The 25,360-nt window shown below is 45.5% G+C and overlaps 1 protein-coding gene across 1 annotated transcript in view; it reads right to left on the reverse strand.

Annotated features, from left to right (window-relative positions):
• Positions 1-13,301: 13,301 nt before the first annotated feature.
• The window catches only part of CDRT4 (CMT1A duplicated region transcript 4), a 106,370-nt gene continuing 94,311 nt past the window's right edge, over positions 13,302-25,360 (reverse strand). The window contains exon 3 of the mRNA XM_084648231.1: positions 13,302-14,244. Coding sequence (XP_084504357.1) covers positions 13,769-14,244 — 476 coding nt within the window. The 3' untranslated portion in view covers positions 13,302-13,768. The remainder of the gene's footprint in view (positions 14,245-25,360) is intronic.

The following is a 25,360-nucleotide window of genomic DNA, read 5'->3' on the forward strand; positions in this document are numbered from 1 at the left end:
TCCACAAGAAGACCTTCCCTCTTACCCCATGACAGCTTACTCTGATTAAGAGCCTTTGGTGAGGGACCTTGTCAAAGGCTTTCTGAAAATCTAAATACACTATATCCACAGGATCCCCCTTTTCCACATGCTTGTTGACCCCTCAAAGAATTCTAGTGGATTGGTGAGGTATTTCTCAGTGAAAACATTTAGGTTCTCATCAAAAGAAAGAAATTCCCAAATTAAAACATTTTCCATGGCCAAAATCTAAACTAAACCAAACCTATTTGGGTTTTCTAATAACAACTGAAATTTTTCCAGAGGGAAAAAAATCATTTCCTGACCAGCTCTACCCGTAAGTCAATGTTTATACCTCTCCTGTGGAACAGCAGATGGGGAAACCACAGGCTCACGTCTATATCACAGCAACAAGGACAAAACCTTCTGTGATCCTATTGATAAAAGACTGGGACCTAGCAGAGGTGACATGTGTGACCATGGCCAAGCTACTGAACCTCTCTGCACGTCTGTTTTCCTCCCTTCTTCACAGGAGGTTGTGAAGATATGTGCATTACTATCTGCAAAGGACTTGCAGACACTTGCCTGTGATCGAGGCAGTGTGAGGTTGAAGGGGTCACTCACCGCTAGGTCAGATGACCTTTGGAGACTCAGTTTAGATAAGCATCCAAGATAATATCTTATCCTACAAACATGTATGCACTTGCTTAACTTTACCCAGGTAAGTAGTCCCATTGACTTCAATGGAAGCTTAATGCATGTAAAGTTAAACACATGGAGGGATCAAGGCCTTAGTCCCTTTTTATATAAGATTAACTATACCTGCCTAGTTTCAGAGTAGCAGCCGTGTTAGTCTGTAATTCGCAAAAAGGAGTACTTGTGGCACCTTAGAGACTAACCAATTTATTTGAGCATAAGCTTTTGTGAGCTACAGCTCACTTGCATCCGATGAAGTGAGCTGTAGCTCACGAAAGCTTATGCTCAAATATACCTGCCTAGCAGTTGCAAGCACTACATTTGTCTGAGTGGTATTTACATTGGTCAGAAGCCCAAGTCTCCAAAGCAAGAAAACATGAAAGACACATTAAATTTTGAGAAATATGAAATGTTTTTTAAAAACTTCATCATTTTCCAAAATGGTTGAAATGCAAGTAAAACTGCAAGATGTTATGGGTTTCCCCTCCAAATTGTCCTACTGTTCAGCAATAAAAAAAACAAAAAAAAATGCTTTGGGGATGTACATTAATTTGCACTGAAAACCTGGAACATTTGGATTTCGCTCCTTCTTGGCATGAAAATGGATGTTTGATGAGAAATGAAATTTCTCTATCCACACATTGAGCAGAACGAAGTGATGGCAATTATTCACATGAACTGTACTGCATTTAGCTGATCTGCGGTGGAGTCTATTCAGAGCTGGCATTGATCAGCATGACGTTCAGCTGATCTTTAAGCTTTATAAACAAACACAGGGTGAAATTTGCCCCTGTGCAGTGGTGGGGCCTAGGCAACATTTAACTCTATTCTGAGGACTTGAGTGGGACTGAAGTATTGTTGGCCCAACTGCAGAAGGGAGAGTTTCACCCATAGGGAATTTTCTCTCTATAGGAAAATATAAATCAAAGAGTAAATGAAACCAAACTTCTGCCTCTTGTCTGATCCAAACATGGGATCAGCTCCTGGCCCCATTGAAGCCAGTGGCAAAATTCCCATTGACATCAAAAGGGCCCGAATTGCACCCCTGGGTTGCCCAACAGCAAATGGAGAAATTAAGTCCACAACAAAGCCAGGACTAGAACGTAGGTATTCAAGTTCCTCCATAACTGATGCTTTAACCACAGGGCCACAGTGCCTCTTTGGGGGACAAGGAAAGGGGTTCAGATAAAATAGGGAACATGAGCCTTTCCCAGCAACACCTCTCCACGCACACCCTACTCCATCTAACGTTTGAGTGTGGAGAGCGCTCCTATTTATCCATTAGTGTCTGAATCAGCAGTCGGTCGCTCTGCTTGCTATGGATTAGCTCACCATTAGACGTGAGAGCACTCATTATGCTCATTGTACTTTGCCATTAATCCATTCTAAGGAGGTTGGCTGGCAGCCCAGAATAGCTCCTGAGGCCACAGACAGAGTTTACGTGCTGGGAGCGTATTTCAGCCCAGCCGCTACATGCTCCCAGTGGCCCTAATAAGAGCATCGGCTAAGAGGAAGAGACCACTTCCATATGTAAGAGATCAATGACAATTTGATACATCAAGACAGCTACACTTTTCCAGGAACCAAGCCTGCAGAACCCTTTAACAGTTAGAAACAAGATAGAAAGGAAGGATCAAATGAGGTGAGCATCGGAGATGGCCCTAGGCTACGCAATTCACACCCAGGATCCCATTGAAACAGCTTCACACTCAGGGTGGTTGGAACGGAGGTTTGAGAGAGAAAATTTTGATTCTGGCTCAGGTTCTCAGCCACCAGCACCCCCAAAAGTCAGGGTCTTCAGAGCACGGCTTTTGGCCCAGACCTATGTCTAGATCAACTCAAATCAAGCATTAACCAAGTCCCCCCAAAATACAGAACCTCAGACACTGCAGCAGAGTAGCTGAGAGCAGCCCAGTACCCAGCTGGTTTGCCACTAACCCACTCTTCAACCCCTCTGCATGGTGATGCAAAGATGTCCCAGCATAGCTGGGCTGTGCAATGGGAAAGGTGCCTGTAACCCAATCCATACATTGGCAACCTGCATGGTTCAATTTCTCTGCACAGCTGACATCTGACTGCATCCAGACAAATAACCCTCTGGGTTTCATTAGCTGGGCCGATAGGAAACAAACAACAGTAGAAATAAGGCATTGAGCTTGGTTGTGCCGTGCGTTGAGCACCCTCCTCTTCCCTTGCCTTCAGTGAGAGTGGCCAGCACCTTCTAGGAAGTGCCCAGTACCACTCAGGATAGCCCCGCTCCTTAATTTGCAAGAAGTATCATCTGTTTATTCTTTTAATAAATATACATTTTGGAGCTAGGATGTACTCTAAAGTGCACGAAAGAAAGAAAAGAAAACAAAACCAAAACAAAAAAACTGCCTCGGTTGCCAGCCTACCAGACTGGGAAGAAACAAAGCATCTTGCACAAACGTAATGTATTATGTTCCCTTTTCTGCTTTGCAGCAGCAAGTGTAGGATGCAGCACAGCCAGACACACAGCTTATTGACACACTCCGCAGTCCTCTGGCTGTTTTTAGCTGACGGATCATTTCTGTGGGGGGCTGGAATGCCATCCATCTCCTGAGGTTGCAAAAACAGGGTCCGGGGTGCCAATATGGAGGGTGGAATGCTTTTGATAGCTGCAGCAGTGTGGCATTCCATTCACTCCGCTAAAGGGCCCGTTTGTGCCAGTGGTAGGATTGGGTGACAAAACCCACCCTGGAGTTGGAGTCCCTAGTGAACCGTGATTGCAATTCAAAGGCGATTTTGCTCTATGGCTCTGTTCAGCGCCATCGCAAGTCACCCTGGACACCTGCTGATGTCTGGGGGGTTGTTTATAGAAACTAATCTATGAGTATCAATAGCCACTTACTTATGGAGCAATCCTAACCCAGCAGAAAGGGCCATTGGGCCAGATGATCTAGTGGTTATCTAGGCAGAAGGGCTGCTGCATGGATTCCCTTCCTTTCTTGCATGGAATTAATGTCCTCTATGGCATGACTGCCCTCCCCATCCCAGACCACATACAGCTAGAGAGGGGCCTGGCCAGATATAGGAGGGAGATAGCCAGGATGCGGGGCGGGGTTGTAAGGAGAGGGCTTCCATGATCAGTAAGGAACAGGTCCACCATCTCTGTTGATAATGACTGAGAGGTCTTCTGGCATGTTCCTTCTCTCACCTGCTGTTTTAAAATCCAGATCTCGCTGACACTTAGTGACACCTCTCCGTTTCTGATTCTGCAGGGAGCACAGGAATTCCTCCCTGATGTAAATCAACCTGATGTCAGTGGACACTGGCTGTCAATCTAGCCCTGGGTAATACATCTCTATCCCTTTGCTCAGGGAGAGGCAACCTTTCCCAGATTCGAGGCTTGGGCAAGGAACAGTGTATGGACAAAGGACAGTACAGCACGTGCATCTTCTACAACTTCCTCCATTCGGGAGGCCAAAGAATGCGGAGCATGTGACAGCCTGTTCCCCTGCATGCCGCCATGCCCGCTGTAATAGAAACCTTGACATTAGGGCTGTAATCTGCTTCCCTGAGGAATGCCAGGACTGCCTCTGGAGAGATGCAGCTTGCTTTATTTGGATGTACAGTGCTGTGGGTGGCAGCGGTTTGACCTGGCAGCTGCCCTGAGAAGTTACACATCTTTTTACCAAATGAGTCTCATCTTCCCTCGCTTTGCATTGACCCTCCTTTCCCTCGTTCTGGGGGGATCAGATGTTATAAGCATAGTAAACAAGAGCGATGCATCAGACAGGCAAGCCCTTTTTTAGCTCTGCCTTGGAAAGCAGCAGAGCGTGCATTCCTCCAAACAAGGAAAGGCTTGCCTCAGCTCCTCGGCTGGGCTGCCTCGGCCATTGCACTCTGCTTCCCAAATACACATAGGTGCTGGAACTAGGAGTGGGCGGGGGGTACTGCCACACCCCCTGGCTTGAAGTGGTTGCCATCATATACAGGGTTTACCGTTTGGTTTAATGGCTCTCAACACTCCCACTATACAAATTTTTCCAGCACCCCTGCAAATACGCTCCTTCCGCGCTCTGCCTGTATGAGTCAGGGGTTACAGCAATGCCAAAGCCTGATTTCACTCTATGAACCCTGATGACAACTGGGCTCCTCTGGGACAATGAAGATCAGAGCACCCAGAACAAAGCATGGGAGAGCTGGGGACAAAGCCTTGTGGGTCAAGAGGACCCAGATATGGGGCAAGCTCCCAGAGGAGATCAGGCTAATCCAGAGTCTGACTGGTGTCAGGAAATGTTGCAAAAAGTCTTCCTCTTTGAGGAAAAACTTTTCCACATAAGTGATGCTCATAATTCAAATACCCCTTTCATTCCCAATTTCCCCTCTAAAAACAAAAAAACCAAACCAACAAACCTCACAAGCAGAATTCTGAACCCATAAAAGGGAGACGTGCCAGAGACTCCATGAAATCCACCAGGGACTTTGCTAATGATTTTACACGGCAGGCACTCAGACTCTATGGTGATGTAGGTGGGTAGATCACAGTTCTTAGTTTACAGATTAATTAAAATAATTGGCCATATTCCAATCACACCAGCTGAGGCTCTGGTCTCATACGTACAGGCACTGAAGGATTTGGGATACACGGACATAAGAAGAAGAAAGATTTCACCAGTGGTGCCTGAGCTGTACCAGTCCAGTGCATGCAGAGAAAATGTCTGTCTGCAGAGATATCTGTTCATCCTCTTTCATCAGCACTGAATCCACATTAAGGTTCATTGTCCCTGTGTAACGACTGCAGCACTGAGATGAGGCATGACAGCTTCAGTAAGGTTATTCAGCTTAGTGACCAAAAGTCACAAATCACACCTTGTGGCCACAATTAAAAAGTATGTGGCTTTCCGTTCAGATTGTTCTTCCTGATTAGATTGGGCCCACAGGGGCTGCATCTGCTTGTTCGGTACCATGTGCTCTCCAGGGATTGTCAAGATTCACCAAAGTGCCTAGTCACTTTGAGTACCTCCATTTTTGGATACCCAACCTGAGACACCTCAAAGGGGGAAATGCAGAGCTGGTGCTCAGCACCTCGTAGGGTCCAGCCCATAATGAAGCAGCTGATGTGATATTTTTAAAAATGGAGTTTTATGGGTACTCAGAGCTCCAAAGAAGAAGCACCCCTTGCAAAGCAATGCTGTCCAGCCTGCTTTGGGAAGAGTGATCTGCAAAGATTCCTACTCCCAGTGAGGTGAAACGGGCTTAGAGTAGGCCTCAGATTAGAAGACAAGTGTGTGATGGGATAACAGGATAATGTTCTGGCTGAGCGCTGTTCTGGAAAGACATGCAAAATGCCATTGGTAGCGGATGCACAAAGAGAGCTTGTGTTTATGCACAGAACTATAAATATTCCCTTTCAAGCAGGCAGAGCTGGAAAAATGTCTGAATATCTATTTTTGCCTCCTCTGCTTCACCCACTCGAAACATTGACATCATACCAAGCTCCTACTGAGGCAGAGTCAGTCCCGAGATGCGGAACGGCATAGCAGCACTCTGGCAGTCTATGGGGCAGGGGGAAAAAAGATGGCTACTTAGCCTGAGAAGGCCAGAGCCACCAACTTTTGTGTGGGAGGAATTCACGTGTGAAAATGGTGGGTTTGTTCCTGTAAAAAATGCCAAGTGAACCTGAAGAACAGGCATGGCGTGGCTTTTCACAATCTTCCCACACCTCTTCCAAAGCCTAAATTTTCGCTGTCTTGGTCTGCACTGAAAGGTTTCCATGAAACACTAGGTTTAGGCTTCCCAGTTAGAGAACTGGGCATAAAGGAAAGACAACTCTTTTCAACCTTTCCCTCCATTTCATACCCAGGCAGGACCAGCTACACTCTTGCCCTTAAAGATAAAGACCTGGATTAGCTTCAGAGACTAATTCAAAATCCCATGGCCTAGTTTGCTGGTGGAATTACTTATTTCAGTCTACCATGAGCCCATCACCATCACAGAAATTCCTCTACTTCCTTATCCTCTTTCAGAGACCTCTTTCCTCTCTGTCACTGCAAAGAATTTCTCTAACCCAGAGCATGCTGAACTACTCCCTTTGGGGACCTGTAATTCTTGGAGAAAATACTCATGCAGACTGTCACACGAGATATAACCAAATAGCAACCGCACTTGCCTAGCTCACTGTCTCCAGTTGTGTCAATCCACAGATATGGGTTTCTAAGAGATGAGTCCGACTAACCACAGGTCATCTGGCTGAACTCCAGGCTGCTTAAATGGTTTGGAGTTACATTGCCTGGTTCCAGCTAAGTGCAAGCCTTGGTTCCATTCTCAGCGATTTTTCCCATCTTGGATGGCTCTGATTTCCAGCTAGATGGTAAGAAAGCACCATACTCAGTCTTCTCCAGTGAACCCTGCTTCATGCCAAAATTAAAGTTCTTATCACTTGTTGTTAGCATAAAATGCACCTTATTTAACTAAACTGATAATGGTGAATCTATTCCTCCTTCACATTGTAAGCTGAAACCATAGACCTTCAAAGGTGGCATAATCTCCCTTTATCTCTGTGTGGTTGCATTTATTAACTCAAGATAAATATCCTAATGTGGGTTTCATGCTTCTAATCTCACCAATAATTTCTCCAGTCTGGTATAGGAAAAATTGCACTATACATCATTTATCAGACAAGGCACAAGGATGCAGGCTTAGTCTATTTAGTTCTTTGTCTTCTTATATGGCCAATGAGGGATTCACCTTTCCCAGCTGGAAATTTCACAGTTGTGCAGCTAAACTGAGATTCGTCTGGGAATGGCTATGCTTCAGAGACACGCAAGATACCACCCCGACATGGCAAGACATTGAAGCATCTTATTGCCAACCCCTCAATCTTCCCAAGCTAATGAAAGAGGTGGCTCTTCCCTACCCACTAGAAGGAGGCACTCAAGGAGACATACTCATGCTAACTTTGACCAAGCTAGCACTCTAAAAATAGCACAGCCATGGCAGCATGAGTAACAGGAAAGGCTAGCTGCCCCAAGTACGTCTGTGGTCTCAGACTGGTCTGTACCTGGGGCAGCTAGCCCCGCCCGCTGCTCACGCCACTGTGGCTACACTCTGTATTAGTGCAGAATCTAGATCAGAGCAAGGGCAGGGACATCTCTGGGAGCTGGGAATCGCACCCCCAGCTCAAAGTGTAGACACACCCTAAGTCTTGAACCATCTAGTCATGATAACTATCTTCAAAATCTGGAAGAAAAGTACTGCATACACAGCTCCAAAGCCCTCCCCTACACCGTCTCTTAAGCGATCTCCAGGATTTTCACTGGGTCAGGACCACCCTAGCTTTAAAAGCTGAAGACATGAGGGGTTACAACACATTGCATGAGAAAACAACGGGGAACATTCAGCATCTTAAATGATCAGATTTCTCTCTAGAGATTTCTATTGGCAAGCGAGATATTTTCTGAGGTCTTTTTCCTAAGGTCTATTCAGAAACTTTTCGGCAAGCTTGAGTCAAGTATCCAGGGAACCTGGGCTGAGTGTAATCTCTCTCCTGGTAGAGAAGAGACAAGACTCACTTGTAATGAATACAACTTGAGATTCTTTATGAGGCTGATGGCCACAGGCAGACCCTGTGGCTCCCTCTAGCCTTCTCCATGCTAGGGACATTTAGCAGAAATGTCCTTCCATTGGTGACACGTATTCAGTTCTATTATTATTATTATTATTATTTGCATTATGGTAGCACCTAAGAGCCCCAGTCATGGCCCAGGACCCCATTGTGCTAGGTGCTGTAAAAACACAGAACAAAAAGACCATCCCTGCCCCAACAGAGCTGGCAAGCTACTGGTGTGAGCAACACTGGGAGGCCTGGTGGAAGCGGGTGGTCACCATTGTACCGGTTAGATCATTCTCTGCACATAGTTAGATGACACAGCTAGAGCTGGTGGGGAATCTGTCAGCAAAACTCCTCCCCACTCCCTCCAAAAATGGCTTTTCCACAAAACGGGCATTTTTACAAGAACCGGTTTTCACCAAGCAAACTGAAACCCAAAGGTCTGTTGCCGCTTGCTTTTGGAGAGGAGGTTTTTGTTTTATTTTTCAGTGAAGCCCCCTCCCATGTCATTAAAACAAAAAAAATGTCATTTATTTTCTGCAGAATCATTTGAAAACATTTCCTGACCAGCTGTAGATGTGGTGTTTGAATCTGCCAGTGGCCCATGGACACTGGGCTCCCAGCATTGCTAACACCAAGTGAATCAGGATTAGCCTAGAGGGAAATTTCCCTACTGTAGACAAGGCTGGGTTGCCATCTGGGACTTCACAGATTTCCTTTGCCATTATGGCATGGATTGCTGATTACACTGCAGGCTGCTTTGTAGTTGAAGCCAGAAACCACACCACATTCAGAGATTCTTCCTGACTTGTACCCCAAGCTAGTCAAAATGTGGCTTTTTTGACTGGCTGATCTTGAAATTTTGGATGGGTTGGGATAAAAAACAGTGAAATGCAGGCCTACAAACCCCACCTGGACCCAAACTGACTGTACATTCTCCATATTCCCTGAGCACCACAGCCACACAAGTGTAATGGTTTGTTACCTTCATCAGACAGACCCGCCGTCCATGGCTCCGCTCTCCAGTTTGTGGGCAACCCCGGAGAGCCTGCATGCACACAAGTGGGTCAGTTGTTTTGGCAAGGGCCTACCAAAGAAAGTGCAAGGGGTATGCTCAGTATCCCAGGGTAATCACGTCTAGCTGAGAGCACAGCAAAGATCCTGCCTCAGCTACGGCAGCCTAGGACAGGAAGCTATAAACTGCTTTCATCTGTGTCCAGCCCTCAGTGCTCCCCAGCTCTCAAAGTAACATTAAAAACCCAAATGGGGTTCTAAATAAAAGCCAGTGGCCATCGTTCTACATCCCTGCTGTTTGCCTGGGTGGGTGTCAATTTGACCACACTCACCTTTATGGGAAATCAGCCCATATTTCACTGAAACAAGGCAGGCAGCACCTGGCTTACATCTGCTTAATGAGATGAGCGTCTGCTTTCAATATACCAGAGCCAGGAGCAGTCACAACATAATGAGGGTCATTTAGAGCAGCAATTAGCTTTGGGGACCCTGATTTTCTATTACAATAACTGACTAGTGTTGCCACATGTATCGACGGCTTCAGGGACTTTTGATTTTTTTTCCATTAAACAGCAACTTTCCTTTTAAATGGCATGTTCTGTCCACGACCCATCCGGCACAGATGGAAAAGCTGGTAGATTGGTATGCCTCCTCTTCCTTTTGTCTAAGTCCAGATTTTCATTCAGCCTATATTTTATGTTATGCCCCAGGTTTTCACTTCTATTTCGTCTTTCACTTGGGGATATCTAAGCACTTTACACACACGAATGAACGAATGAATTCCGCTTTGATTCAGCATGTGCTTAGCACGTGCCAAAGTCCTGTTGACTTCAGTGGGACTTAAGCATATGAGTGAAGTGGGGCACGTACTTAAATGCTTTGCTAATGTGGGGCCTTAAACCTCCCAATCTTCTTGAGATGCAGATTAATTATTAATTATTGTTAGCCCTCTTTCAAAGCTGATTTGCCTCTTTTCACCCAGAGAGGCTGTGGAAGAGCCAGGAATAAAACCCCTGAGTCCTGATTCCTAAGCCCCTGTGCTAACCGGCGGACTACACTTTACTAAATATACACACGCATATGGAATGAGTGAATTACGGACTGTGTGGATTAACACGGAGGCCTGGCTGGAACAGGGGAATGGTAACAGAAACATGGGACTTTTTACCTCAACATCATTAATTCAAAGCCAGCTCAGGCGAGTAGGAACTGGAAGTTGTGATCCGACAGCTGGTCTGTGGCCTTTGTGAAATAAGGCTGAGATGTTCAAAGGAGCCTAAGGCATTTGGTTGCCCAACTCCAGAAGGATTTGGATACAGATGAAAATCCTGGCCTACATTCTCTGTTCGGTAGTTTTCTGTCAGTTCCTGGTGAACTGGTGTCCACTCCACACAGACTGCTATGATAACTGGCTCCAATCAGCACTCTTACTTGCAATCTCAGCAGAGATGCCAAGAACTAAGGAAGCATGGGCAGTGAATTCCCCTCTCTTCTGTGAAAGGTGCCATCTGTCCAGGTCCAAATCTGAGGCAGGTTGGAGAAAGGGTCTGAGGAAGCTTTGCTTCTGTGGGGGCTGAGTCTGGTCTGTAGAGCAAGAGTGAACTACAGCCTGCAGGCCTGTCTGTTTGGAGGCTTTCACCAGAACTAAAGTGTAACAGAGGGGCTGGCTGGCTCAGATAATTGGTAGCAGGATCCAGAGCTTGTATCCAGCTTAGGGTATGGCTGTAAATTAATGGAAAGTTGTCACTATTTAATGGCAGTTCAGTGGCCTCCATAAAAAATGATTAATAGGTCTCAGTCCAGTTGCCAGGGGAGAAGCATCCACAGCACAAAACTCACCAACATAACTGGCCCTAACTGGCATCCTGGTTAACAATCACAACCGTAATCTACCCCCTGTCCACACAGAGGATGGGGCAGCATGGAGGAGCTTACACTGCTGCTGCAGAGCCTTACCAACTCTGGATAACAAATAATAATACCTTGCCCTCTTGTAGCATGTTTCTTTGAAAGATGGAAGGCCCCAATATAAAATCGTTGCAGTCAATGGGAGTCCTTCCATTGACTTCAAAGGGCTTTGGATCAGGCCTTCAAAGTAGTTTAGCAATACTAATTGATAGAGCTGGTTGAAACTCAGAAACTTTGTTCGGTGAGACATTCCAATGTTTCGAAATTTCCCTTCGTCCCAACTCAGAATGAAAAGTCCAAGTTTCCAAATTTCCCGAGACATGAAGTTTCTGAAAAACTGAATTTAGGAAATAATGAAATAGCCTTATTGAAACGTTTCACTCCAACAAGGTTGAAGCGCTTTGGTTCATACTTATCATTTTGACTTTTATATTATATTTATTTAGTTATTTATTTAGGGCTTCTGATTTAAATAAACACAATAAACACAAATAAATCACCCTGGGCATGCACGCGTGCACACACACACACACACACACACAAAGAAAGCAGTGCAGTGTTGATCCAATAAACACTAGAAAAACCCCACAAATGGCTATTTTTATCTTGTCTGCACAGAGAAGTAATGCGGACTACAGGGGTGTGATTTCTATAGTGCACTAATATGCTGCATGTTAATTGGTCTGTGCAGACTCTGCTGGTGGGCACTGAGAGTTCCCTAGTGTGGTTTAATTTAGTGTTGTTTGAAACGGTACCTCGTTAAAGCGCACTAGAAAACGTTACCAAGAGATTATTCATTGCACACAACATATGCAAACAGAAAGCCCCAACACACACTGATTATTGGACAGTTACATAAAACTCAAAAATTGCTAAAAATAGCCCCCAAAACGAAATTGATAAACCCAGAAAAACAAAGCCCTAATTAATTATTATATTAGATTATAAAAACAAAATGCTTCCACCTTATCGAAACAAAAGTTTCAATAATTTTTTGTTGAAAATTTCAACAAAGCCAATACATTCCCATGAAACATTTTGATTTAAATGACTCAGCATTTTCCAACAGAAAACTTCTGTCAGAAAGTTTTCCATCAGTTCCACAACTTCCCGGTAAAGCAGTTAAATATTGTGATCCCCAATTTATAGACAGGGAAACTGCGGCACGGATAATTTAAGTAACCTGCAAATATAACAGAGAATCAACAGCAAAGTAGAGAACAGGTCCGAGACAATCCAGCACTCTAACCACTAGACTACACTTCCTGTCTGAAGAGAACTCAATTGCCATGGATGCCTTGCTATGTCCTTTCAACAGCACTAATTTCACACACACACACACACACACGCATGCACATGTATAAACACATACTCATGCAAAAGGAAAACAAAAGTGTTTTTCAGTCGCCTCGGCCACTATTTCTGGGATTTAGGGATGATTTTAGCCTCCTACTGTATTTTTTCTGCTCACTGAGCTGATTATAAATAGCTTTGGTTTCCTGCATTTGCAGAATTAGCAGCCCATTCCTCCAGGGAAGAAAGGTGATGGAGAAAGTGGTTTAATTCAGTAGTTACAATGAGCCCCAGGCTGTAGGAAGAACTGGGAGGTAGATCTTTTATTAATTTCATTTCCCCTACCACCACGCCAAAATAGTGCAAAATAACCAGCTAGAACCGTGGGGGAGCATTTCAGAGATGAACATCTGTTCTCCGTGACATGGAATGAATACGGGCCTGATCAGCCATTGCCCTGCCCTGCTATAGTGATTTTCACCAGTGCAAAGGGGCTAGGGTTGATTCTCATTTGCACTAAGGCCACTCAACGCCATTTGGTCAGTGTAACCAACCATCACTTTACACTGCCCAAGTGATGTAAAGTGGCCTTAATGTAAATGAGAGTCAGGTTGTTCTGATTAAGTAGCATCTTATACCCACTTTGCTCTGGCATAAATGACCACACAAGCTACAGGGCAATGGAGAATCTTTGACTCTTTATAGGATGATATTCACATAAATATATAAATGGGCTGCTGGACTCACTCCATTTTGATTTGCTTTAATGTAGGTTTGCAATATTCACCTAAAGTCAATACCCTAAGAGCCAGTTTATTACACTATTAATTATTAATTATTATCATTATAGTCTGATTCACGGATACCTTGCATAGTCATGTATACCAGTGAAAAGGCATTTACACCAGTCCAATGGGTGTAAAACATTCCTAGATTAGAATGATAGCATCTTACGCTCACTTTGTGGGGATGTAAATGAGGACACATGGTGCAAGGGAGCAGAGAATTAGGTCCAGAACGTGTATATCTGTGTGCACACGCGTAAACATTTGTATGCTGTGTTCTACATTACACCCTGTTGTAGGGCATTTCCTAAGACACTCATGAACAAATAGAGTAGCATTCCATATGTTGTGTATGCATCATTCTACATCCAAACGAGTTCAAGTGGGGCTTTTAAGGATACAATTAAAAACCAAACCAAACCAAACCCTGAACAGTTAGTTGCAGAGTAACTTTAATGCAGTCCAGAGTGTTGAAGCAGAACTCTTGAGATCTATTTTTCTAACTGCAGGCAGTTGATTTCTGCTTGCTGGGAGACATCTGGGAGCCATATGGTAGCACACGGAAGTGGGGTTTACTGGAGAAAATAACCTTATTGCCTTTACTTGGGGGGCCCGCTGAGGATGAATTACTCTGGAAAAACAAGCCCTCAGTGTTTGCTGGAGAGCCCCTGGCAATCCTAAGGGGGCTGCTGTCTTCATTTGGCCTTGACGACTCTTGGGTTGTCCCAGTAAAACCTGCTTCCTGAGACTCATCACTTGGCTTTCGTCCTTGTATGAGGCCCCTGCTGTTCCTGCTGCTGCCCATTCCCTGTCTGCATTCCTCAGATGTTCCTTGGGACCCAGCCTTCCTCAGCTTGTCTTGCTCAAGTAGCATCTTGACCGTCGGAGACGTGAGAGTGGTGTAGGCTGGCCACTGGCGGCCGCGGCAGATCAAAGGGCTGGGGAGGCCGATATTTGCCGAGAACATCCTCTGTTCTGGAACCCAAGAGATAAGGACAAGTTTAGAATGCAGCAAGCACAGCCGGTTACCTTCTGCTTGGCTTTGACTGCCTCGGAGGCAGCAGAGAAAGGCCGGAATTCCCCACAGCACTCACAGAGGTGCAAGGAGGAAAGGCTGGGTTTCCAGTACGGAAACAAATCAGTGCGCTCGTCTGCAACGCCCACACCTGCCAGAGCTCAGAGCCCACCACCCCGAAGAAACCAATCGGAGTGGGCAGAGCTTGGCAGGCAAACAGTGCAACGCCCAGCACCTACTCTGCTGCAAGATTCCCATTGCTGATGCTGCCATCGGTACCTGAGCTGCAGCAGGGTTGACCTTCGCCAGATAACGGCTCCCATGTAGGGCATGGAAGGTTTTTCCTTTGCACCTTTACTGAGGCAGATTCATGTCCCAGTGGGAGCAGCAGAAGGCACAAGATCTGCCAGAGCTGCCCAACATGAAAGGAGAGTGCTCCTGCCTGCAGCACCCCTGGGGGTGAGGGGCAGAAGTTCCCTTTCATCATGGCAAGTTAGCTCTGCCAAGGCCCTACCTCTTCCCCACTCTCTTTGGTTTGTCCAGAAACCTACCAGGCAGTATCAGAGAGCCGGACGTGCACTCAGGAGAGCACAGGGACTGCAGCAGTGCCCTAGGAAACAATCGAGCCGCTGGAGCCTATCACCCCTTGCTCAATTATGTTAAAAAGAAGCTACCTATCTAAGGCACTTATCACTCTACCATCTAAGCAGCGTGACCTAATGGATAGAGCACTGGACTGGGACTCAGAAGACCTGGATTCTATTTCTGGCTCTGCCACTGGCTTTCTAGGTGCCTTTGGGCAAGTCACTGCCCAGCTCTGTACTTCAGTTTCCCCTTCTGTAAAATGGGGATAATGACACTGACCTCCTTTGGAAGGCTCTTTGAGATCTACTGATGACAAGTGCTATGTAAGAGCTAGGTATTATTGTTCACTGAAGGCATGGGTTGTTCTCAATATTCCAGACAGCATTCTCTTGAGGGCAATATGGAACTGAGGTCAAGTTGGAACCCTCACATATAAATTAACAAAAAGAAGAAAGGCAAAGGAAATGAAATAATAACAATACTTAGCATTTCTGCAGAGCTGTACCATGCCCGAGGTCAAACAGAGGATCAGTAGCAGGGCCCATCACTGAATTAAAATCTCCTAACTCCCAAGTTTTCTCTTCTAACCACTAGACACAGTTTCTCCTCTGGTATCTCAGCAAACAAAACAAAAAGCTCTAGAAGCTATAGATATGACCAGAGAGATTAGAGTCAGAGTGTATGTCTATGCTCCAGCTGGAATAGACAGACCTGTGCTAACTTTATCTGCACTATCATGGGGGCACGCATAGGAATAAAAATTTGGCCTCTTTTGGAGGGGCACTTTTTGTGCCCCCCGTGTCCAGAGGAGCTGCCTCTTTCTGCACACCCTCCCCCATCCCTTGCACTTGGAGGAGCTGTCTCCCCCCTGCAGCCACTGGAACTGGCTCTCCCTTCCTCCCTCCCCCCACAGCCCCAGGGCTGTTGGAGCTCACGCTCCCTGCTCGGGCCCCAGAGGAGTTCTGTGTACCTGCCGATTGGGAGGGGCCCTGCCCCTGCTTCCCCATACCCTGCACATGCCCCTGAAAATAGCTAAAGATAGCCATGTAAATGCAGGAGCCTGGGCTGTACCAGCACGCCGGGGACCCTTGGTACCTATTGGTGTTGCTGAAGCCCACAGTGCTGCATCTACTCTGCTGTTTTTAGCCATGCTAGCATGGGTCAAGCCAGCCCACGTATGCCTACCGGTGCGGCAATCACAGCTTGGAGTGCAGAGGAGACAAATCTAGAGTCTCCGGTGTACGCTCAGCTTCACACAGGAGAGAAAATCCAAAGAAGAAAGTCGCTGAAAAGACCTGAAGGCCCCATCAAACATCAGACTTTTAGTTTCCTTTCTAGTGTTGAATTTAAAGCCTGTCACAAAACCAGCTCATTCTTGCCTGGCAGCAATTATTCATTTAAGAATTGCACAGCCCACGAGCAGCGACAGAATTTCCTGCGTGCATGTAATCGCTTTTATCTTTACTTAGCGCTGCATAATAAATCACCACAATTATGTAATTAGTAATTAAATATTTACAGGAGTAAAGCATGCTCTTGGTTAAACAAGCAGATCATTGAGGATGGAGAACTGGAAAAAGGTCCCATTGACCAGGCCCGCCTTGTGGTATAATCACTCCGCTGAAATGGGGGATGCTTCCAAAGTAGAGGTATTTAAAACTAGATTTGGCCTAAGCATTGGAGAACAGACTGTTGGCAAGAGGAGTGTAATGGGCAAGGGGATGGACGAATAGATCCTTTTCCCATCTCTCTATGATTGTATGACACTCTTTTAGGGCCAGAGTCTGCTCCCATTAAAGACAATGCGGAGACTCCCAGTGTTTTCAAAAGAGCAAGGGAGAAATCAGTGGTAGTTCAATTTGCAGATGCAGGAAGCCCAGCCCATCAAGTGTTTGTAATTTCTACCCCTGGGACACCTAATGAAATGTTTTATACAGGAAGAATTAGCACCAGTAAATATCTGCACCTCTATAGCTCCATCCATCTGAGAGGCTGAAAATGCTTTGCAGTCAATCTCTCAATGCCCCAAATGGCAGTGAGGCACAAAGAGAAAATATGGTTATGCAACTGAGGAACTGCACTGGAACTCAACAGATCTAGGCTTAGTTCCTGGTTCTGACACAGACTCTCTGCATGACCTCAGGCATGTCACTTAGGGTGGAATTTTCAAAAGCACCTAAGTCATTTAGGAGTGCAAGTCAATGGGACTTGTGCTCTTAAATCCCTTAGGTGTGCTCCTAAATCCTACCCCATCTCTCTGTGGCTCAGTTTCCCATCTGTTAAGTGGGGATACTAAGACTTCTTTTCTCCCTCTGTATTCAGCTAAAGAGAGGAAGTTCTTTCGAGCTAAGCTTTTACTGTGTATTTGTACAGTGCCATACTCAAAGGGCCTTTGTTCTCAGTTAGGGCCTTTACGTGCTACTATAATAGACACAATCCCTGTGTCAGGTAGGGAGGTATTCTTATCCCCATTTTAGAGACAGAGGCTCTGAGAAATGTTACATGACTTTCCCATGGTCACTCAGCAAGTCAATGGCAGAAACAGAACCCAGGAGTTCTGACTCTCAGTCATCTATTCTAACCACTAAGCAACATTGCTATGCCTAATTACTAATGGAAACCATGCTCTGCTCAAGCTTATCTTCTGCTCACTTTGCTGGTGGAATAGCACTGTGCCAGAAAAAAAAAACATACGTGTTTATTTTCAGTGCTCTACACCTACCCACGTTCTGTGCATTCCCAGCTCCAAGAATGTCAGAGAATCCAGCAGCAGTTGTACTGTATAATTATTCCTGCAGCCTCTGGACTGCTTGGCTCTGTTGCTCTGCAGCTCCTGGTGACATACTGTCTCATGCAGGGTGCACACAGTCTGGAATTTGTTCTTATGTATGCTGTACTCCTGCCCACCCTGAAGAACATGGAAGTCACTAAGATAACTGGCTGCTGTTCTCTTTTATTTTCTGCTTCCCGCTGCTCCCTTCGGCTCTCTCCACGCTTGTCAGCAATCCCATTCCGACTGGGATCATGTTGACACTAATTTCAGTCACCTGATTAGAATCAGAAGAATCTTTCATTACATCCCAAGGGCAGGCATGTCTTGTAGATTTTCTTCACTTCCCTGCATTACTAAGCTGTCCAAGGTCTAGGGCAGGCCTTTTCCTTAGTGCTTCTGAGTGGAATCCCCATGTAGTTACTGCATGAGCCGAGTTTACCTGGGATGTACAGATGTGGCTCTCGGTAGCACTAGTGAGGCTAATTTAAAATAAGGGGAGGTATTCAAAAATGACCCAAAACTAAATGATTCCCCCCCCAAAAAAAATCACTTGGGGGTCAAACAAACCTTTCTGTTCATCCTGAAACAAAGGGGTCTTTCTTTTTTCATTAAAAAGAAAAGGAGGACTTGTGGCACCTTAGAGACTAACCAATTTATTTGAGCATGAGCTTTCGTGAGCTACATGTTGCATGTTCATGTTGCATCCGATGAAGTGAGCTGTAGCTCACGAAAGCTCATGCTCAAATAAATTGGTTAGTCTCTAAGGTGCCACAAGTACTCCTTTTCTTTTTGCGAATACAGACTAACACGGCTGTTACTCTGAAACCTGTCTTTTTTCATTGTTTTGGTTTTGGTGAAAAAAAATCAGTTTTGGTTTGAACTGAACCACTTTGCTTTCCAGTTTGGTCCTGAATCAAAAATCAATTCTTCGCTCAGCTCTAGGATCGAGGAATCTATACTTTACACAACAGGAAGACTTGTGGAACAAATGTTGTGGTTGCTTTGGTCTCCCCACTTGTTCTCTTATTGTTCAGATGCCAGAGTGATGGGCTATTCCAGAGACAGATGGTGTGCAGACAGACAAGCTTCTCCACCCATATATAAGTAGAGGTGATGAAAATTTTTCCCACAGCAAAATTCCTGTCAGAAAACGTGGTTTTGTTGAAATCAAAATTTCCCACAACACAATGTCAATTTTCATGAAAATTTTCAATTTTCTGATCAGGTGAATGAAAACAAAACCTGTTGTCTGAAATCACCTTTTTGAAACGAAGCTACATTTTCTCAGGGTGAGATATCACATTGTTTCATATCGATGAAAAATATCAACATTTTCCGTTCCAATATTTGCAATCTGAAACTTTCCAGCTCAACATTTTGACTTTTTGTTCCTTTTCTGAGCAGAAAGTCATTTCAAAATGTTGAAATTTCCCATGAAAGGCCAATCCCATTCCCCCCCACCCCCGCCAAACAGCTCTATTTATGAGAGTTTTGGCCTGGTACGTAGCCAGGAAAACAACACCAAGCAACTCCCTTCAGCCTTCATTTTGCAAACCAAAAGGCATCTGCTAGCAAGGAGCCTGGCTGCTAATCAGTGGTTGCATGGGATACATTTGCACAACAGAAAATGTGTTTAAACTGTGTGTGTGCAAATATAGTGTTGCATTGACAGTCCTGCAGACTGAGGTCCACTGTGTAACAGAAGGATTGGCACCAAAGGCAACAATGATCATTCTGTGTTTGAAGACTCAAAGAATAAGGGCCTGATCCAAAATGCTTTGGAGTCCGTCCACTGACTTCAATAGGCTAGGGATCAGGTCTTGAAAAAGAAGAACTAACACTCTAGCTGAAAGCTGGGGACCCAGCCACTCAACAACACTGAGCTGTAAATTAAATACAGTAATAACAAAGGCAATGGAAAAGAACTCTGTGCACCAGACAGGCACATCCAAAACTTACAGTCTGTTCCCATACCGCAGGCCCGACTGGCTCTGCTATGAAACATCTGTGAGCTGCATTCCAAGCATCTTGGAGAGAGAGCCACAAACAGTCAATGATATGTACAGTAGTACCAAATCAAAACGTGACACTGTAGGTGTTGTAAAGAGACAGCTGATGGGCCCTTCTTTCAAAAATCTCTGTGGGAGGGTGAGGTAAGGAGAGCAGATTATTTTTTAGTTTATATGTAGAGTCCCCTGAAAATGTGAGAGAGGATTTGAAGAGTGAACAAATAGACATGGTATAGTTCCTGCCTCAGGGAATTTACAGTTATCAAATGAAAGCAACGAGCCATAGCAGGGGATGGAATAAGGAAAGACAAGAATTACAGCAACGAGACTTGGCTTTGGCATGTGCATATCTCAATTACATTTATATTGTTTTTTTTTAAAAGGAGTACTTATCTGAGCTTCACTCAACCAAAAACTGTATCCAGCCAAATTCTCTTTTGATGCAAAGGGGATAGATAACTTTATGGTCATGTGTAAGAGTTAGGAATAGGAAGATGTGTGCATATAATAGTTTTGGATCTCATGATATTTAATTAAGGTGGCATGGAATTAGTTTGATCAGAAGGAAAGCATTGCTGTTTGTGTGATATTTATGTTGGCTGAGGTTTTCAAAAGAGCCTATAGTCGAATTGCTAAAATACCTTTTTGTGGAATTGAATATGCTTTGCATAGGAACATAGAATTCAGTCTGTGTGATGAAAGAGCAAGGCATTCACATTTCTGTGCACAGTTAGGAAAGTTATGTGATGGATGGACAGCGTTGGTTTAGATTTTTGTGGGAAAGTTTTGCTACAAAGCAAAGTTAAGGCTATTTGGTGTTGGCCAGTGAGAATGTTTCCATTTCGGGGTGTGTGTGTGTGTGGGGGGGGGGTGTCTGAATTGCATGTGAAGGTGAAACAAACCTAGGATGAGGCCTCAGGGTCTGATTTCCAAACCTCCCCTCTGTTATGTCACTGGTAGTCCCAGGTGTTTCTCCTCCGACCTTCACCTCCAGTCCTCGCTGCACTGGAACCCACCAAAATGACGCACAAGCTACATTCCAAGACTGGACAGCAGTGAGAACACCACTGACTGCTTGGAACACCACACCCATTCCCCGTCTGACTCCTCAAGGCTTCCATAACTTTTCCTGGCCGTTGGTCTAGGGTGACCACAGGGGCAGCATTGGCCGGGGAGGCTTGCGGGAGCTATAGCCACCCCAAAATTTGCCTTAGTCCCCGCCCCAGCCACCCCTCCCAGTGAAAGGTCAAACATTACAGAGGAGTACGGGTGGCATGGTAGGGCATTGCCACCCTTACTTCTGCGCTGCTGCTGACGGCAGCTCTGCCTTCAGAACTGGGTGCCTGGCCAGCAGCCGCCGCTGTCTGCTCTGCCTTCAGAGCTGGGCAGCTCATACCCTCCCAGAGTACAGTCCATGCCCCCTACTGTTAAAAAAAAGTGTGTGTGCCCACAAGATATAAAGCGCAGCTCTCCCAATTTTCTGTCTAGCCCACCTCAGCCCCCCACTGGGAAGAGGGTGGCACCGCCCCTGGGTGACCAGATAGCAAGTATGAAAAATCAGGATACTTTCTTTTTCAGGGGTGGGAGGGGGTAATATTTGCCTATATAAGATAAAGCCTCTAATATTGAGATGGTTCAAATAATATCGGGATGTCTGGTCACTCTAAGTTGGCCCCTCCATACATTTCCACCATGGACACCAGATAAATGAACCAGGGTGCTAGCGAAGGGATACATTGGTGTGGGGCACATTGAGGAGAAACAGGGTCATAGAAGGACTGAGCACTAAGTAGGGGAGGGGTTTATGCTGAGGGTGGGCTGGAGGGATTGCACCTAAGGGAGAAGTGAAGGAGGGTTCTGAAGAACCATCAGTTGGTAACATCTTGGGTTTGGCTACTAGCCTGGGCTGGATTTGAACCCCCAGCCTACAGAGAAAAGGCTGTGATCCACTACAAATCTTGGGAGCCTTCAGGTGTTCCTACTGTGCAAGTGGCTGTTACCAAGGGCTGCCTCTGTGGTGCATCTGGTGATGCATCCCAGAGCTCATTTAGGAGGAGGAGTTTTACCCATGGCATAGACAGGAGTCCCTGTCTGCCACTGAAGTTGGACGGTGCTTAGTAAACCCAGCCTAGGGTTTATCTGTAGCTGCCAGAGAATTAAACAGTTCACAAACTACCCAAAAGGGGCCTGAGCAGCCTAACAGAGCTGTCTTCTGTCTCATGCTAATGCTGGCTTTTCACTGGCAGGAGCTCTCCAGGTATATCCTGATGGGAATTTCACATTCTCTCCTCACAACGGATTCTAGCAACATACCCTTGCCCAGCACAGCATACTCTGCTAATGCAAGCTCAGGCTGGTTCAGCGCCGGGGAAATCCCAGTGGCTGCTGCCAGGATATTCATTTGGGTCATCCCCAGCATCCTCACTGAGCCTCTCTGCCCACTCAGCTGGGGCATACTGCCCATGGGCTAGGTGTGGCCTGTGATCCACTGCACCACACAGCTGAAATAAGGCCCATGTTTTCATGTCCTGTCCTCAGAAACATTTCATTCAGCTGCCTGGTAATCAGCAAGAATCAAACCTCTAAAAAGCCTGGCTGTTGGGATAAACCACAGCCACTGAGTTCAGCTGCTCCCCCCCAGCTTATGTGTCCATTACCTCTTTCTCCATCCGACCCTTCTCTTTCTCTCCTCCAAGCCCCATCTTTCTTCCTCCTCTCCTTCCAACTCCATCCTTCTTTCTCTGCTTCCAATTCACTTTCTTTGCCAACAATCCTTGTCTTCAGCCTCCCCTTGCGTATACCATGCACATACTCAAGTATCCTAATCCCTCGGCTCGATAGGTCCCATGGCCACACCCAGTTCCCTCTCCTGCACGAGATCTGCAGTGTGGGAAGGTGAGGTGTGGTTCTGGGAATCTATCTGTAGGTATCTGGCCAGTTCCTTTAATCAAATCTCACAGGTTAAGAGACGTCCTCGAAAGCATTTATCCCATTTCCTACGTGACCCCAGGAAAGCCCCAGATTTAAAGACAGCAGCGGAACCTGGTTGAACCCACTGAGACCATGAAATGGATGTAAGCAAAGGCGGCAAGGCTTGTTAGCAAGCAGTAGGAGTTAAGCTCCTAAGTCCCTTAGTCCCAGATGCTCAAAGGTATTTGGATGTCTAACTCCCACTGAAATCAATGGGAGTCAGATCTCTAAATACTTTGAGGTTGGGAGCCTTAGGCGCTATTGAAATTTTAGTTTGAAAGCACAAGCCCTGGAAATCAGACCTGAAAACTCCTCCCCATGGGAAGGTTGCAGGGAAGGCTCAGGAGAATATAGTTCCCCAATATTCATACAGAATGGGATTTCAGAAGCACTCAACTTAACTCTGTGCCCACTGCAGTCAAACTCGCAGGAGGCAAAGCTGTTATTGATTTCAGCGGGAGCAGAGTTAGACGAAATGCTCTTCAATATCCCACCCAATCAGAGGGATCTATCCCTGATGTTTATTATTCTCCTGGGAAGCTCCCCCACCATCCTCCCCTATAAGCTGTATTTAAATTGAATAATTTAGGAAACTGACCGAAACTCTGTGAGCCAGAGCTCAGCACAAGGCACCTCTCCTGAAGCACCCAGCCAATCTGGCAGATGGAGGATATCCAGGCGTAACTTGTCAAAGAAGAATGTGGCATGGAAGGTTTGTGCCTCGCTCTCATGGAACAGCTCTGGTTAGTAACGAGGCCTGGGTAGCATTGCCCTTCAGGGCAGGTAGAAACTCACCAGACTTTTTAACTGGGGATGTGAAGTCCAGGCTTGCAACAAAAATTCAACCTCTGAGCAACCTAAACCTACCTAACTTCATACACACCCTGAAGGGCTTTAGTCAATCCTAGTCCCATCAAAGTTTTGTCCCTGACCCAGGGGGAGCATGATGGGTTCCTAAATGCGTGTGCATGCATTTTGCAAGAATTTAGATTTTATACCCTATCTGGTCTTCCTGGAAACACATCTCCTTCTGGGCGCTGAAGATCCTTTCTCTGTTTAGAAAACAATTTGCCTGAAGGGTTCCTCTTGCCCCCAGCTGAGTCCATTTCACATAGGCACTCAAATCCCAATCTTCTGATCTTTATTCTAGGGGTAAGCCAGAGTTTGAATGCAGGTTGGGGGATCTGCCGCGACTTCCCCACTGTTCACAGACACTTGGATCCAGGTTTTTAATTTGGAACTCTCGCTTCTTTGTTCCAACAAACAGAAACAGACACTGCATTTGAGTGTGCGATGTAAGGACAACTCCTCCTGGTGCTCCATGGCGCCCAAGGGGAGTGCACCACTGGGAGGGCAGGGTATGTGCTCCCCTCCTCAGCAGTGCGCTCTGCTGGCCAGGATAGAGGGGACCATGGAGCATCTTCCACACCCCTTGTGGGATGGCTTGTGTCATAGAGGGTGGTAGCAGAGAGCAGCCTCTGAGCTTAGCATAGTACAGGGATTGCAATTTGTCTCTAATCATCTTCTAAGGATGAAGGTTCCTTATATGCTCTTCACCCACAATTTGACCCTGAGTGTGCAAGAGGCACACAGATATAGCAGAGGAGCTTGTTCATACTTCTGCAGTCTTATCCAATGCAGATTCAAATTCGGAACCAGTTACGGTCTGCCTGTCACTCAACTACTCCAAGGAAGTCACTGATACATGCCAGATTGGATTTTTGGATACAGTGTTACTAAGCTTGCAATTATTAGGCCAGTTTCACTGGTAAACCCCAATTGTTTTGCACTGCTTTGGTAATGCAAAGCAACAAGCAGTCCAGTCGAATCCACTACCAAACCAGGTTTACAGCTGTTTTGTGTCACCTAAGCCCCCAGCATATGTCAGTGAATCTGGCCCATTGTGATCATCTCCACAAAGATCCCCATCAAACCAGTGGCTCCATATGAGCCAGCAAGAATACAGGCTCTTTAGGAATTTTAAAATCAAAGGCACTAAAAGAGAGAAGAAATATTCCCACACCTTGGAATGTGAGCAGTCAATTTCAAGTCCAGACCAAACGCTTCCAGAGTTCACGAGTGCTCTGATTCAAGGCGTGAGATTCAGAGCTCACTCTAATTTTGACAAAAGAAATGAAAACAATGGTAGAGCCTTGTAAAACCAGCAATTGTTGCAGACAAACAGGGAGACCCTTTTCATGAACAGCAGGAGCCAAAAAAAAAAAAAAGAAAAAAGCTAATTTTTGACCGATGCTGAAATTTCACTGAATAAAACCCAGCACTTGACTGCTGTCCATACGTTGCTCTCCATGTTACGGTCCCTGTAGCCAGAAACACCACATTATGTATCATGTCCGTGTTGCTGATTTATTTTACAAGCTGCTTCAGGATACCATTGGATGGGAATAAAGCCCAAGGAACAAAACTGCAGATAAAAAATCCTGGTCAATAAACATTTCCTCTGTAATCTAAAATCTGCATTGCTGGCAGCAGGAACCAGTGCAGTAACACCCATTGATTTGTTTTCCCAGGACATGTTGAGATAGTCAATGTAATCAAAGAGATAAGAGAAACAATTTCCCAAAAGAAAGAGGATTTTGCTTTTTATGAAAAACATTGAAATCATAAAGCTACTGATGCTTTCCTGCATGCTGCAACTGCTGCAAGTTATAATTTGAAGAGGAATTCCTGGCAGTGGAACAATTTTCACACTCTTATATTTAGAGAGAGCTTGCATGA

This window comes from Lepidochelys olivacea, assembly GCF_965140295.1.
Source record: "Lepidochelys olivacea isolate rLepOli2 genome assembly, chromosome: 14".
NCBI classification, from domain to species: Eukaryota; Metazoa; Chordata; order Testudines; family Cheloniidae; genus Lepidochelys; species Lepidochelys olivacea.